Genomic DNA, 17,058 nt, shown 5'->3' with positions numbered 1-17,058 from the left:
TTGAGAATGGTCAAAAACTTACATACAGTACCTTTAAATGGCTTTAAACTAGATAAGCCAGCATAATTAGGCATATATATATATATATATATATATATATATATATATATATATATATATATATATATATATATATATATATATATATATATATATATATATATATATTCATTATTCTACATAGTATTCAACATTAATATTACAGGAAATACCATAAACGTTTCCCTTTATGTTAAACATTGCTTGGTAAAGTTTAAAAATGAATACAAATTTCACAGGAGGGCTGTATTTATTTATCTATCCATCCATTTATCTAATCATGTGTATAACAGAAGAGGTAAACTCAAATGGTTTGAAACAAGTGGATGGTGAGTAAAGGACGTGAGAAATGTATTTTTTTTTTTTTGAGAACCCTTCTCTTAACATCAAGCAAATAAGCAACCATTTGGTGCAGTACTACCAACAAGAGTGAAGTCATCAGATACTGTCAGATGTGGGCAGAGGAGCAGTTAATGCTACCATGAACATTTTCTGCTCAGTGTGAATAGTCTCTGTCCGCATACTGTACACAAGGACAGATGTAATTTTAAAAAAATTATGCATGGAAAACATTTTCTGAAATTGCTGTGCTTCTAAACAAGCATAAATCATGCATTGATAACTTGCTTGAGATACGATGTATTATGCTCTGCTGCTTTTTAAATTCAAACACTTTGCTTTCAGATTCTCCTTGATTTCCGGGAAAGATGGAATAACATCTTATTTTGCATGCAACACACTGCCAATTGTGATGAGAACTTCAAATCAGTTTCTGTTTTTTTTTTCCACAGGGTACAGGCGTAGGAATTTTTCCAGCTGTTTTTTAAGGGACTTTTTTTTGTGGCAGTTTTTAGTCCACCAAAGTTGTACTACATTCATGTGCAGATTATTAGTAAATAAAGAATGAAAAAAATATATAAATACTTCAACTAAAAAAATAAATGTTTTTAAATAAAATTTTATATTTAATTATAAAATCCGATATAATTAAATAAAAACAAATAACTGAATACAGAAGTGAATGCATGAATAAAAAAATGTAAATATACAAAAAGAGAGCATAAATAAATCAACATTTGTAACGCATGTATGGCTAATAAATCTATAATAAATAAATAGAGAAGAACTAAAAAAATATAAACTAAATGGAAAAAAATAAATAAATGCAAAAATACATGAATTAATGTTCGAACAAACAAACAAACAAACAAACAAACAAACTAACTAACTATATAACTATATATATATATAGTATATATATATATAGTAACTATATAACTAACTATATATATATATATATATATATATAACATTTTATATATACACCCAGACATTTAAAAAGAATATATTTTAGAGCAGTAATCCCAACACCGTGATACCGTGAAACTGTCATATTTTTATCCAAGGTTATCATACCATCAGAATCTTATATCTTATACCTACTCATAATAGCGGCTTCTCTTGTCATTAACCCCAGTCTCCTGTTCTCTGCATTATGATTGGTTCAAATAACATATTGTGGGAAAATATTGATGTGAGGCGTTTTAGAATTTGGCTATGTTCAAATCGCAATTTTGATACGATTTCAATTAAATCGCACAGCCCTAGTTGAAATGCTTAATTTTTTGTTAATATGAACAAAAACTACATTTTCTAAAGGCAGAACTGTTTGCAGTATATTCCAGTTTGTTATTCTCAAGCGTACCCATCATATGACTTTTGCATACTTGGAATATGGTAAATTATTCATTTGGAGTAGGGCTGCACGATTAATCGTATTATTATCATGATAGTGATATTTGTGGCCCGTGATCAATGATCAAATTTCGACGCGATTTTCCAGTATAAAGACCAAGCCGTTATTTTAATGGGTGGAGTTTATGGATTGAACCACATCACAAGCATGAGGTGACTGCGTCTACATTGCAAGTGTTTTTTTTGAGGAATGTAATGTTGATCAGGTAGCCTTTGCTCCTGTTCAGTCCAAACTTCCCAAGGTAACACAACAAACCTCATTAACCACCTAAGCAACTTGTATTATTTACAAGAAAAGAAAATGTAATTAAAAGTTTAAGATCAATTAAACTCAATTTATAAAAAGACTAGCCTATTTTCTTAATTAAATAATGAAATATATAACTAATTTCCTTTTTTGCACTGTATTGCATGCACTGTTTGCAACGATTTACAGCTTTAATAGGTGTATAAGCTTTTTAAAAGAACATTTGTTTAACAAATACTTTAGCACATAGAAAGTAATTAAATTACTTGTCTTTTGATAAAAAAAATTATGCAAGGGATCAGAAATTAATCACGTGCAAAACAAACATTTTCAAGGATAAATTCGCGTCTGAGTGCTGCTTCGAACAGAATAAAATTATTAAAATGCACCTGTTAAAGACTATACACAAAATAAAACATTCATAAAGGTGTCTCCTATGGAAAACAACAAGTGATGGGCGCTGCTTCAGTTTTAAAAGAATCAAGCAGATGAAAAAAAAAATAATTTGCAAAGGAGAAATGACAGGAATTATGCAAAAGAAAAAAAGATTAAACATATTGAGACTGTTAAAATAACGTTCTACTTTATATATTCTTTCGACTCCAATACAACAGCTAAGATTATGAATGACAGAGTATAAAGCAGTCTCCCCCACGTGCTTCAGCAGCGGGTTCCGCGCTGTTGTGAATGAGGAGGCAGAGAGAATGCGCAGTTTAGTTTCACCTCAAGGTATTTACATAAAAACGAACACCGAACTGCTCATCACGCTCAAGAAGTTAAACTAAAAGTCACAACTCTAGTTGGTTGCACCCGCGGGACGCACAATGAACCTAACACGCCATTCTTTTAATTCGATATCCGTGAAGTAGGTGAACTAACTGCAGATGCTTTGTCATGTTGGTCCTGACACTCTACTTTATAACTTATTAGTTTATTACAATAATTAAACTTAGCTTTGCCTTCGTTCTTCATCACATGTAGCCACTCTTTTGAGCACATCTTGCGGTCCATCTCTAAACAAAAGTTATTATTGAAGGTGCTCTCCAGCGGCGAAGTTCTTGGCATAGTAGTGAGTGAAAAAAAATGTGCATGCAGAAATTGGACAAGAGGAATCAAAATTGAAAGTATATAACAAGTATCAGATTCTTAGTATCAAATCCCCGCCCAGTTTTATTACAAGTTGTGTTTTTTTATAGTTGTGGCTGTGAAGTTTAATAACAATATATATTATATTATATAAATAATTGTATATATTATATTATATAAGGAATAATTGTCATTTTTAACCGTGATTAACATTTTGAGCAAAATAATTGTAATTTTCATTTTTTCCGTTATCGTGCAGCCCTAATTTGCATGGAGCACTATTCAATTTCTTTTTCATGAAGCTTTTTATCTGTTTGTTTTGTTTTTTGAGCTTGACAGACATGCGCTCTGAGTGAATATAGCGCATTGTGAATAAACTGTTGTTTTATTAAAAAAAAGCCAAAACAATCTAGTAAGTCATTTGGAGCACTATTCAAGGATGGATTTTACTCAGACTTAAATGTGTCCTGTAATAAAACAACAAAAACTCTGAAATCTGAAGAAAAAAGGCCCAGGATAGACTTTCTGAACTTTCCTTCCCCTCTGGTATTAATAAATACTCAGGCGTGACTGGTAACAAGGTTGTGTCACTATCTTTGATAACTTTTGATTAAATCCCAACAGAGGAGTAAATCTTTGAGTCACAGGTTAACTTTAACAAAATAACCATTCATTGCTCTCCTAAGGTATTTAAAGAAAAGAAAAAAATGTCTCGGGTCGCAAGTGTGTATCCAGACTAGCCAGTAATGAAGAGCTCTCAAGCTCAACACTATATACAATTTGGACTTCCATCTATATTCTCAGATTTATCTTTGAGTAATCGATGTTGTGCATTTACTTCTGAATTGGCTGTTATTGTCTGATTCTGAAATTGGCATAATATACTTGTACCAGAAAAATAAACGTCAACTTTTTTGATTAATTCTGGAGTCTTCCGAATTCATTGCGTCCAGTAGATCATGAATCTCAAACTCAATTCCTGGTGGGCTGCACTCTCCACAGTTTTGCTCCAACCCTAATCAAACACAGCTGATCCAACTAATCAAGGTGTTCAAGACTACAAGAGACTATTAAGCAGGTGTGAGTTGGAGGTGGTTGGAGCTAAAATCTGCAGAGCTGCGGCCCTCCAGCAATTGAGTTTGAGACCACTGCAGTAGATTAAGTGGAGTCTGCACTACCATTATGAGTTGACTAGATTTTATCCATCTTTAAGGTGCATTTGACTGTACGAAGGAGTGTGGCACGGCAGCATGAAGACCTTTTAATCATTTAACCACTGATATGAGCAAGTTGTATGGAAATGACTAAATTAAGTCATGAGTGAGCAGGAGGCAACCAGACTACTTAAAGGGTCATGAAACACCAAAACACATTTTTTGAGCTGTTGACAGCCAAATATGCGTCCCATGCTGCTAAAAACACTATTAGGACATATATATATTTCTTTAAAAAAAAAAGTTAAATTGGTTGTTTTTGTGTTATTTCGAGCTAATTCGTTCTTCCGGTTTAAAACAAATTTTTGAAGCTGCGTCACAGCCATGAGATCCTTGCGTGTAATCCAGCATGGAGAGTGGATGTTTGTACCGGCGAGTACATCGTGACGTCTTTGAGTGTGCAATTCATGAGAAAGACATGGTTCAAACCAATCAGCGCGCTCTATTGAGAATGAGGTGTAATTTCATTAATATGCCTGACATGGGTTGCCAAACAAGTGGAAGAGCAAGAATTGTTTGGAGACATGGGATGTCAGTCATGCGTTTATAAATGTGCTGCAACTAAGTTTGTATTTTCAATTCCCGCTATGAGAGCGCAGCTGGACTCACATGTGGATTACAGTGCACATGACAGAAATATATTTGTAAGGAACATTTTTACCGGAGAGCTTTTCTCATCTGGAAATAGTGAAATCCACATTTGCCACCACTCTCCTTTTAAAAGAGACACGGCTCCAGTTGGTGTTGATTGTCCTGTCTCTACAGATTTGGTAAGTGAGCGATCAGTGTTCTTTGTTTGTTTATTCAGATGGCAAAGTTAGTTAGTATCGTCAGCAGTACTCTTTCAGTTTTTAAAGACATACCTTAGTCAAAATGATTTAGTTACTAAGCTTACAGTACGGTAATATTACTGCAATATTATAGACTGAAAGATCCGCTGTAAATGCTGCTCTCTGAGTGTAAACATGTAAACACCTGAATCAAACTATTACCGTCGTGTAGGATTTTCACCGCATTTTGTGACAGGATAGTTCAATTCAATTCACCTTTATTTGTATAGCACTTTTACAATGTAGATTGTGTCAAAGTAGCTTCACATAAAAGGTCATAGTAAATTGGAACAGTGTACAGTGTTTAAGTTCAGTTTAGCTCAGTTCAGTGTGGTTTAATAATCACTACTGAGAGTCCAAACACTGAAGAGCAAATCCAACGATGCGCAGCTCTACAGATCCCGAACCATGCAAGCTAGTGGCGAAAGCAGAGAGGGAAAAAAAAAAAACTTCACTAATTGGCGAAAGTGAAGAAAAAAAACGTTAGTTTATACACACACGGCTTTCTGACGCTACCTTCACATTGCAGTTACTGAGTTAATGTTTTTTTTTTTTCTTTTTTTCGCCCATTCGCCGTGCGGTATCAAACATTCCATTAAAACTACACTCTTAAAGCAGTTCCTGATTTCCAATATCTCATTTGTCACGGGGCCATGCATGAAATATTCCTAAGTGAAAGTGCCGAACTGCATTTAAAGTCTCTATCTTTCTCTCCGGTGTCTGTCGGTTTGTTTTGCCTCTGTGAAAATCAGCGCATGCCTAAACGGAAACTCTCATTTTTATGCAAAACCTTCCCTCTTTTCCACCCCCGACACTCCCACCTAAACAGAGCTGGACTCACCCACTTTCCTGACTTTTTGCAAAATAGTGTGTGAAAATACCCTGCCGAGACAGGGGGTTTTGTGGCCCTTTAAGCATTAATTAATCCTACATCCTCTGACTAACTTCAGTGTGTTGGGATGATGTCCGTGAGAAAAAACGCAATCCTGGAGTGTGGAACTCTAAGCGTACAATTAGGAATATCAGACTGAAGAAAACATCAAACATCAAACAAGTTTATCACTTTCCCTTCGGCGTAGTTCCTGCTTTAATAGGTTTAACTAATTATAAAATATACTTTTATAAATTGGTATCATCATCTAAACAAACTCGCGTTCAGGTATTCCATTTCAGGTGCTAGGCTGTAGGACTGAATAAATGAAGACATAAAGACAGATGACTTGCAGAGGGTAATAACAAATGTGCGTCCAGCAGCTGTATTTCGAATGTACATAGAGTGCATGTGGTTGTGACAAGCAAATGTGAACACGGAAAAAGTGTGCACAGTGCGCATGCACTCAAAGCAATTTCATAATCTTGCATATGTGAGCGTCATATGCGCACATTATAGGACTACACAATATCATTATACCTGAATGCAGCAGTCTGGAATGAAGCAGTTAATGCTCCTTGTGCACAATAAAGGCGCAAACCCTCAGGTCTTCAGCTTTGATGACGATGAACCTCCCTGAGACCCCACCCCCCTCCTCCAATTACAGGACTCGCCCCATTGAGCTCGGAAAATACGGAATCAGATCCCTAAATAATCTAATAAATAACACAATTCTTTTCAGAAGTGGTAAAATGGCTTACACTCATTTAACCATATATAGCGCACACATTATGATAAATCTATTAAAAAGTATATTTGACTGTTTTTCATTTCCTAGAATGGATTGAATTGAGGTGCTGTAAAAAACTAATTTGGAAAAATTAATTTAGGGTACTTTATGATATGTTGCCATATGGCAAGAACATCCAACAGTGGATCTAACTTAGAAATTTTAAATTTAAAACTTTCCTTATAATTAATAATTTAGTTGTTTGAAATTTTTTAATTGGTGTTGCTGTATTATAAGCTTTAAATCAGAACTTATAAATTACACCTTATACATATTTTCCAACTCATTGTCCAAAAGTTTTCATTCATTCCATAATTTTTTGTTGAATAATATTAAAAACAAACCTAATATTGTATTATCATGTGTATAACATACAGTAAATATAAATAAATTAAAATCCAGTCAATTTTATAACAAATAAATATAAATAAATTTAAATAAAAGTCTAGTATATCCAGATGCATCAGAATATTGTAGCTACTAGCTAACAATGTTTATATATATTATACTATATACTATCATATGCCTGTCTTATCTGCCTCTGAGCTAACTTACCTGAACTGTCTCTAGCAAATGTCCAGTCTGCATCATTCTCATGGTCACTAAAACCCATCTCATCCTCACTTTCATCTGCAGGAAGAGCCAGTTCTGTCCTTGTCTTCTTTCACTTACCATAGAACATGGTGGTGCTCGCTAATACACTGTTCCCTGTATTCATATCTATTCAAAAGGAGTATTGCCATTAAAACTAGATTTTATCCATAATGCAAATGTCATTAACATACAAGTCATTAACATTATATTACTATCATGTTGTTATTGTTACAACTTAAAAGATCACAGCTGACCTTGCTAGCTAGCTAACCCATTGCAATATTGCACGTTCCACTATTGCACAGTGTTGCCATTTGGCAACACACACATTTGATCGATTTACAAAAAACTAATTTGATTTAAAAAAATTGAGTTGTGAATACGTCATCCTAACGTCCTGGAGGTGATGTTCCAGATTTTTTTGTGGATCTGACATCCTTTGATGCTTTGTTTTTATTGACGTTTACATTTGCATTCAGCAACTACTAACAATAAACGTCAGTCTGTCAGAAATCGCACTACAGAAAAACACTGCAGGTCATGTGACTTAAAAGCACATCATTGGCTAAACTAAGGTCTTCTCTTTCCAACCAAAAAAAAATTTATGCTGGTCTTAAAGAAACAGTGGCAGGGAAATGAACATATGTATCATGTTGCCATATGGTAACACTGTGCAGTAAAGGGTTAACCTTTGACCATTCATCAGATTCCGATTTAGGGTGATAGATTTTTTTGTTTGTTTGTTTTTTTGCTTGACAGATATGTGCTCTGAGAGAATATACTTTATATTGAATAAACCATTGTTTTACGAAAAAACAAAGCTCAAAGAAAAAAAATAAGCTTTTTGGAAGGTGTTGTTTGGAGAATAAACCCTTCTATTCTTTAAATGATCAAAAATGTAGTTTCTCACTCTAACCTGTTCCATCTGGTGTGGAGCGCACGAAGGTGGGCAGCATTTTGACGGTGGCGTTGTTGTGTGTTTTTTTAGCCAGGCCTCGATTCATTTCATCCTCCATCCTTTTCTTCACCTCCAGGAGCTGATCTCGACTGAGACGCAGTGTGTCCAGAACACGCTGGCGTTCTGCATGCTGCTTCGCCAACCTGTACGCCACTGCAGTGACCATGGCAGCGCCTTTACCGCTGCCGTCCTCAGAGCGCAAGAAACGCACGTCACAGTCTGGAACCAAAGACCTCACCATCTTATTCAGACGCCGAGCAAACCTGCGGAAAAAACACAGTGTGTGGGTGAGAGAGGGAATGAAATGGGTCCAAAAGCGGAATAAAGAAAGAGGAAAAAGAAAAAGGAGAGGAACATATAAAAGTTGCACAAGAGCAGTAGGTGGAAAAGAGAAAATAACAGTAGCTCATTAAAAAAAGATGAGGTTTCCAAGTACAGCTAAAGTTTTTAGGTTTTTTCAGAGTGGATGCAGTGTGGTTTGGTGATTCTTCAATTAGTTATGTGAACTCTTAAAATACAATGATGAAAATGGCAAAAATAAAAATATTGTTAAAATGGCCTTGATCAAAGAACAAGTGGATTTTGGAATAACACGTGACGGTGTAAAAAAAAATTTGCATGACAGCAATGACTTTTTTAAAAATATATAAAATATAAAGTTTTGGACTGCCAGAAACTATTAAATGAAAAAGAAACAAAAGAAAAAAGGTGTGATTAAATTAACATTTATTTAAAAAAATATCTTTTTGATTTATACGAGAACAAACAAACACAAACAAACAAACTCCATTGAACTTGTATTATTATTACTACATGTAAATAATATTTCTTTTTGGAAAGACACCATATATTGTATTCATGGGGACCAAAAAAAAATAAAACATCCGCACTTCCGCTACGCTTGCCAACATATTTGTGTCTGATATGGTCACACTCAAAAATGAGACTTAATGAAATAGATATTTTGCTAAAGAATGAAGAATTTCTGGCTATGATGCTTGTGATGAAACTTTGAACTGTGTTTTGCTCCCTCAAATCGGCGATGTGTCTTTTTCGGCTGCACATTTATTCATGGCTTCACTACTGTTGAAATACAGCCTTTCACTGATGATCAGAAAACTCACCCAAAAACAACTGTATTTAAAGAAAATAGATTCTGGTGATCTGCTGAACCACAAAGTCTGGTAATAACCTCCGACACTGGTGAAATGTGTTTCCAAGTTGTTCACAGTCTACTCCAAACAGCAGCGAAGCTCTCAGGGCATTTACAGTGAAGGCTGTACTTCACTACTACACGTCGGGATGTGCTTAACATTCAAAATGTATTTGAAGATGAAGTGTACCTGATCACAGAAAGTGATGTACATCTCAGGATTTAACATCCACAATATTTGTATTAGTCAAACACAGCAGATCGCACATGGCGCTCGCGTGTTTCTGACACACAGACCCATGAGGGAGAGCACGCTCTTAAATGGATTGAACATAAAACTGTATTGTAATTACATTACAACATCGATGCTGTAAAAGGAATCTTATGAAATTTAAAATAGTCATTTGCAGGGCTTGACATAAACACCCGCCCGCCCGCCAAATGTGGGTAGACTTTAGCTGTGGCGGCTGTGGTACCCCCACTAGCCACTATGGCTGGTTGAAAATAATTTTTAAATTGTCAGAGCTGCCTCGTCTCTAAAGATTAGAGTTTTAGCTAATGATCTGGAATAGATCAATTTGAATATATATTTTTTAAATGTTAATTGTTTTTGTTGAATAAAAAGTGACAAACAAACAATTTTGTTGAATAAAAAGTGTTGTATACAACTATATTTACCTTGTTTTGACATATTTATTTTAAATTTGTGGCAAGAAAATAATTAGTTTGGAATGAGTCTGAACGATCTTATATTTTGAAAAAATCTCTTGCTTACATTTCGGTCACTTGAGCACCCAAATTTAACCCACAAGCAGCAAAAGGAGTTAAAAAAAAAAAAAACAGACGTCTTTGGAAAGTTTCTTTTGCAAAGGGGAAAAGGCCCAGTAAAGGAACCATGAACTGCCAAGGAATGGATCTGCAACCCATTTGTCTACAAATCAAGTGAATCCAGCATGCCTGTGCAAGAAGATCAACTGTGGGAGATCGCAAATGACATTCGCATATAGAGTCTTTTCTAGAGTTTGCGTAAGTTCGTTATTTCCAACGACGTGACGCACTTGTACCTTCTAGACGTACCCAGTTGAATGAATGCCGCGAGCACACTGCGAGTCACGTGACAAGTACTGACCAATCAGCCTCATAATTCGTATGGAATATACACATTTTGGTAGACTAATTATCTCAGACAAACAGAGAACACCCAAATACTGCAGTGCTTTGTGATTTTCTCCTTAAATAAAACTTGTATCAGAGTTGCAGCAATGTTTTGTCAGTTTGTCATCCTCTGAGAAAACGGTTGATGGTCGCCTAGCAACATACTAACCAAGACCCCACCCCCGGTTTTTTGTCAATCGTTGACCAGACCGCGATGATAAAAGGGTTGGGGACCCCTGGGCTAGAGCACAAACCATCGTTATACAATGAATTGCATAATTCAGTCTAAATGATGACATATAACTCCTGCAATTCAATGCAAAACATAACTTCTTTTTAACTGCAACACTTGGTATACACATCAATTTAACTGCAATTATTTTATACACTTCAATCAAAATTTCTAAGCGTAAAAGAACAGAACTGACCTCATTCATTGTTTTGCACTTGTTACTATTAACTTTCCATGTTAAAGAAACCCAACTTTACATCAGCCTTCAGATGACGGCAAAGTGAAATTGATACCATTCTAGAAACAGATTTGCTTCAAACAAGATTATCTGCCTCTAGATAGAGGCCAACGAACAGCAGGGATCCTGAATGAAGTCATATTGATCTTCACAGCTCACTCACTGATGTATTTCATCTCTGTGAACATGACTGGCATGAGGTGGCACTTGTGCACACAGGCACATCTGGAGAACAAAGTACACTCATCTCTGTAAGAGCCATCCACACCTACAGGAAAATTGCAGAACATGCCGCATTTCTACCAATGATGTGTTTCAGCGTTGGCACCTGTGTGAGGTGAAAGCTGTGAACTCAGAATGTATGCGATAGATTAAAATAGAGCAACTAATTAATGCTGATACCTGCAAATTGCTTTCGTGTCAAACAAAATGTACTGTAAATAAATTAATTCAGACTAAAATCAAAATAGTTAATTAATTTAAATGTAATAAAAATGTATATATATATATATATATATATATATATATATATATATATATATATATATATATATATATATATATATATATATATATATATATATATATATATATGCACATTAAAAATGTTGCAAATTACCGTGTAAAGTTAAACAATTGCAATTACACAGAATTATACAGTGGTGTGAAAAAGTGTTTGCCCCCTTAATGATTTATAAATTATTTTGCTTGTCACGTTTAAATACGTTTCAGATCATCAAACACAATTAAATATTAGTCAAATATAAACGCATGATTTACTTTTTTTAAACTATGGTTTTTATTATTAAGGGAAAACAAAATCCAAAACTACATAGCCCTGTGTGAAAAAGTGTTTGCTCCCCCTGTTATAACAACTCAACTTTGGTTTATCACACCTGAGATCAATTTCTCAAGCCACACCCAGGCCTAATTTGTGTCACACCTGCTCACAATCAAGAAATCACTTAAATAGGAGCTGCCTGACAAAGTGAAGTAGACCAAAAGATCCTCAAAAGCTAGACATCTTGCCGAGATCCTAAAATAAATGTTAAATGTTAAAATAAATGAAAAAGAAAATAATTGAGATTTTCCAGTATGAAGAAGTTATGAACCAAAATTACAGCAAGAGCACAACGACAACTCATCCAAGGTCACAAAAAACCCACAACAACAGCCAAAGAACTGCAGGCCTCACTTGCCTCAGTTAAGGTGAGTGTTAAGTGCTTCCCACAGGTTTGAAATATACTTACAGCAGTAGCCGGATTGAAACACCATTTACACACATCATATAAATAGTTAACTATATACGACCAAAAATAATAATAATAATTAACAGTAATATTACTTATGACACCGCGGTACACCATTTCATTTCAATGGGTTAATCCACTATTTCTCTTACTTTTATGCTATTCAGGAGCCATGTGCACCCACTCATCCAATCTGCTTCACTCTTTCAAGTTCAAAGCAAACTTGCATTTTAGATATGTATATAAAATAGCCTATCTAATATATTAACATAAACTAATAAAATATACAGCAAATAAGAAATAAATGACAGTAAAAGGAATACAAACAGACAATATCTCTAAATATAATAATTATGAGATTAAAACGTGTAGATTTAAATAAAACAAATGCATTAATTAACTATTACCAATGGTGTATATATATTTTGCAGACAGTTTAGACTAGTCATTTTGTACTCTCAGAGTATATAAGCTAGTTTTTCTGAGTCATTTAGATTAAAGAATAATTTATTTCATGTTACTCTCGCAGCTGTGCGTACACAGTGAGCTGAAGCCAATCGAAAGCAGGCTTTATGTAAAAAGGTATTGCAAAAACGCATATGATTAACGACAGTTTTGAAAACAAAAGCAAAATTCGAATTCCGGACATTTGAGGAGATTTTTTAAAACTCCAGCCAGAAGGCAGGTCTCTGTGGGTCTGCAGAGCATGTGAGACTGTCTGTAGGAGTGTTGATGGGTCTATCTCAAACAGAACGAAACGGGTAAACAAGAGTAGATTTTACACTACTTAATCGATCGCGGATGTTTGGTTTTGTGCAGATACAAACACAAGTGTAAAAGGATGATAATAATAGTAAAAAAATATGTCACTAAATATACTTGGGTGGCCGTTAAAATACATGGGTGGCCCGCACAAGTAAAGCCTATGTGTGGGAAGCACTGGTGTTCATGACTCCACCATAAGGAGAAGACTGGACAAAAATAGAATAACAAAACTAAAAACTACTACTGAGCTAAAAGAACATTAAGGTTTATTTTGCCAAAAGACGTCTTGATGATCCCCAAGAGATTAGGAACATTACTCTGGGGATAGACCAGGGATGGGCAAACTCGAGCCGCTAGGGCCGGTGTCCCTGCATAGTTTTGCACCAACCCTAATCAAACACACCTGCTTGTAGCTTTCTAGTGATCTTGAAGACACTAATTAGGGTGTTCAGGTGTGTTTGATTAGTGTTGGAGCAAAACTCTGCAGGGACACCGGCCCTCGAGGATCGAGTTTGCCCATGCCTGGGATAGACGAAACAAAAGTTGAACTTTCTGCAAGGTGTGTTGAATTAAGTGTGGTGTAAACACATACCATACCTACGACAAAATGCAGTGGTAGTAGTGTGATGGTCTGGGGCTGTTTTGACACACTATTTTTATTTAAAAAAAAAAAAAAAAAAAGACATTTTTGCATTTATTAAAATACAAAAAAGAATAAATAAATAAATAAATAAATAAATAAATAAATAAATAAATAAATAAATAAATAAATAAATAAATAAATAAAGTGATTTTCTGGGAAAAATGTTGAAATGGCAACATTTTAATTTGAGATCTGTTAAAAGGTTATCAGATCTTTAAAAAAAATAAAACAATTACCATTTTACTCATAATAATGAAAGATATATCACTAGATATACGTGCTGACCCAATAGAGCAGAGCTCTCTTCTGTCTATACTTTTGCACAGCAGAGCACTCTCAGCTAATTTCTCAGCTGTTTCTCAGCCATAACCTTCATTTGCATTGCTGGAATAAAAGGGAATGTATGCACATATTCATGTCACAGCGGGTGGCTGTTAAAAGCTTCAGTAATTCAACTCCTTCTGTGTTTATGGCCTTGCCAAACTCTGAAAATATCCAGAAAGAACCATCGGGTTGGTCAAACGGCCACAAAAGGCTCCATTAACACTGTCAGTAAAATGAGACCTAATTCTGATTTTTTTTTCTTCAGTATGACACAGACTGGATGCGTTCCATGAAAAATATGCAGTTTATGCAGGATATTTCAAGATTGATTTCAGGCCTCATTCATACATGGAAATAAATCCGATATAAATACAATATGTGCAAATGCGTCTGTCATGACACCAGGCAGATCGAATTTGCTGAGGCACCACAGTCTGTACATCATTCGCTAAAAACAATATTTCTTCTTTTCCCCCTGATATCAGCTCCTATGTCAATATATCATTTAAGCCTAATTTTAGGGATTTCAAAAGTGCACACTGGCACATTGAACTTACTGTGGGTGGTTTTTGTAGACTGATCCATCCACGCCGATAGTGGTGCGCAATCTGTCTGCGGCTTTGTTATCTCGGATCTGCCGTAGCACAGCCACTAGCGAAGCACCACAGAGATGAGCGGCTCGCGTGGACACGATCTGACACACTCGCTGTGTGGCCACACAGTCTTCAGGTGTCGGGTCCAGTCCAAGTTCCCTCAACACCTGCTCTGCACTCACCAGGCCCTCATTATCCCTGTAGAAGAGAAAGAAGAAGTTTGCATCAATATTAAGTCATGGATTGACAAAAACTAATTTCTAAACAATTTCTTTTCACATAAGAGATCATTGTAGTAAACCGGGCGGCAGAGTAAAACGACAGCGGTGAAGTAGGCTAGACAAAACACAAACTGTGTGCAAATACTGCAAAAAGACGCTTACACTAACAGAATAACGAATACGATGCACATGATGAACTATCAGCGCAAAAAAATTAAGCCAAACTGGATGATTTGCAGCTCTGCCTGCTCTGACGAGTGCTACAGAGATCACACGGTGCATCAGTGTTTTCATAGCGAAGTGTGATGATGTTTTCAGACTGAAAAAGAAAGTTGTTCTGTTACAAAACCAGGTATTAGATTATTTTTACCCTCTCCTTTTTAAATTAGTTCATGCACATTTTAATAATTTGCTTATTCTTATTCGATATTTAAAAATTGATTAATTATAGAATAGCAATTTGGCTAGGCAGAAAATGTATTATTTGGCAAAAAATATGCAGCATTTAAGAAGAAAATGAATGGGTTCTTCACCTTAAATCTGTTTCAAATAATTTAGTAAAAGAATTACAATTAAGACAACAGTCTGATTAGAGTCTACCATGTAAACAGTGATTTTTGATTACCTTATTCCGACTAAAGTCATAATCGAACTAAACAGAAATCGGATTAAGACATGTGGAGTATGCTGATTTTAGTTACATTATTATAGTGCAGCACAGACAGTAAGGGTGTACTCACACTATGTACAGTTGCCTTGAACTGGGCCACCCCCCTCCCTTCTCCCCCGACGACCCGCACTCACATTACATTTGGGCCTGGGCGCGCTTACGTCAATAATGATGGCGCTTTCGCTCAGCACAGTAGCGATTACTTTAGTTATATTGTTTTAGTCGTTTGATATGCAGTGACAGGCAGCCAAATATTTAGCCGAACAGATCCGTGACTTTTGACGCTCATAAACAATCATAAAGTCGCTGTGCTTCAGGAATTAGGAGGTTTGCTGAAGGTGCAGCTGCCGTGCAGTGAGGGGTTTGCATCTTTAATAAACTACGACAGTTTGCGCTCATTGAACAGAAAGAATGAATTAATCCATAATAAACAGTCTCTTAAAAGTCACATCTCGTTTTCAATTATGGGTTCAGGCGCGTTTTGCACTCAAAACCCAAGTGAACCACGCACTGGCACACCTGTTCCAACCGGACCAGGGCCGGCTAAGTGAACCGTGCCTGAGCCCGATTCAGAGCACTCACTTCTCAAATGATCTGAGAAACGGGCCTGGGCACAGTTCGGATAGCATAGTGTGAGTACGGCCTAAACACCGCAATCAAACTATTACCATCGTGCAGGATTTGAGCCACATTTTGTGACAGGATAGTCTATACCAGGGGTGCCCAAACTTTGTCTTAAGAAGGGCCAAAAACTAAACTTGATTTAGGGTGGTGGGCTGAAGCTAATTATACCAAACTGTATTACATTATAGTTGCCATGGTAACTTTCTAATTTAATAATATTTAAAAATAAATAGAAAAGATACTTTATCGTATTAATTACATATATTTTTTACATTTTATAATGTACTTCTTACAATAAAACCATAAAAATCTTACTAATGACGCAACTTTTTTTTTATATTTACACAAATAATACATTTTCCTTTGATAGTGAAATGTGTTCTAATAGTATTTTAGCAAAGTGCCACGAATATACAGTATATCTGTCAACATCTTTCTTTAGCATGTATTATTCATTTTTTTGCTTTTGGATTTTTTTTTAAAATAGCAATTTGGCTATGGCAGAAAATGTATTATTTTGCAAACAGGCACTTCAGGGCTCAAAACAGGCACAAAAGGGCTCTTCACCTTAAATTTGTTTCAAACAATTCAGTAAAAACATTGTGACTAAATCGTGAGATTAGTATCGTGAATCGTATCGAATCGTGAGTCAGGTGACTCGCTACATCTTTAATCTTTGGCATTTAATATTTATGCTTTTTAAACAATATGTCCCAGTGCTTCCCAGAGGTTTGAAATATACTTGCGCTGCCGGATTGAAAAACAAATTTTACCCACGTCACATAAATAGTTAACTATATAAGCCA

At 35.4% G+C, this 17,058-nt stretch overlaps 1 protein-coding gene across 1 annotated transcript in view; it reads right to left on the bottom strand.

Annotated features, from left to right (window-relative positions):
• The window catches only part of hk2 (hexokinase 2), a 129,971-nt gene that overhangs the window by 44,333 nt on the left and 68,580 nt on the right, over positions 1–17,058 (bottom strand). Inside the window, exons 9-10 of the mRNA XM_056457431.1 lie at positions 14,702–14,935; positions 8,343–8,647 (exon numbers count right to left, since the gene is read on the bottom strand). Of these exons, the coding sequence (XP_056313406.1) occupies positions 8,343–8,647; positions 14,702–14,935 (539 nt within the window). The remainder of the gene's footprint in view (positions 1–8,342; positions 8,648–14,701; positions 14,936–17,058) is intronic.

Source organism: Danio aesculapii, chromosome 5 (assembly GCF_903798145.1).
Source record: "Danio aesculapii chromosome 5, fDanAes4.1, whole genome shotgun sequence".
NCBI classification, from domain to species: Eukaryota; Metazoa; Chordata; class Actinopteri; order Cypriniformes; family Danionidae; genus Danio; species Danio aesculapii.
This window is presented reverse-complemented; position numbering and strand designations above follow the sequence as displayed.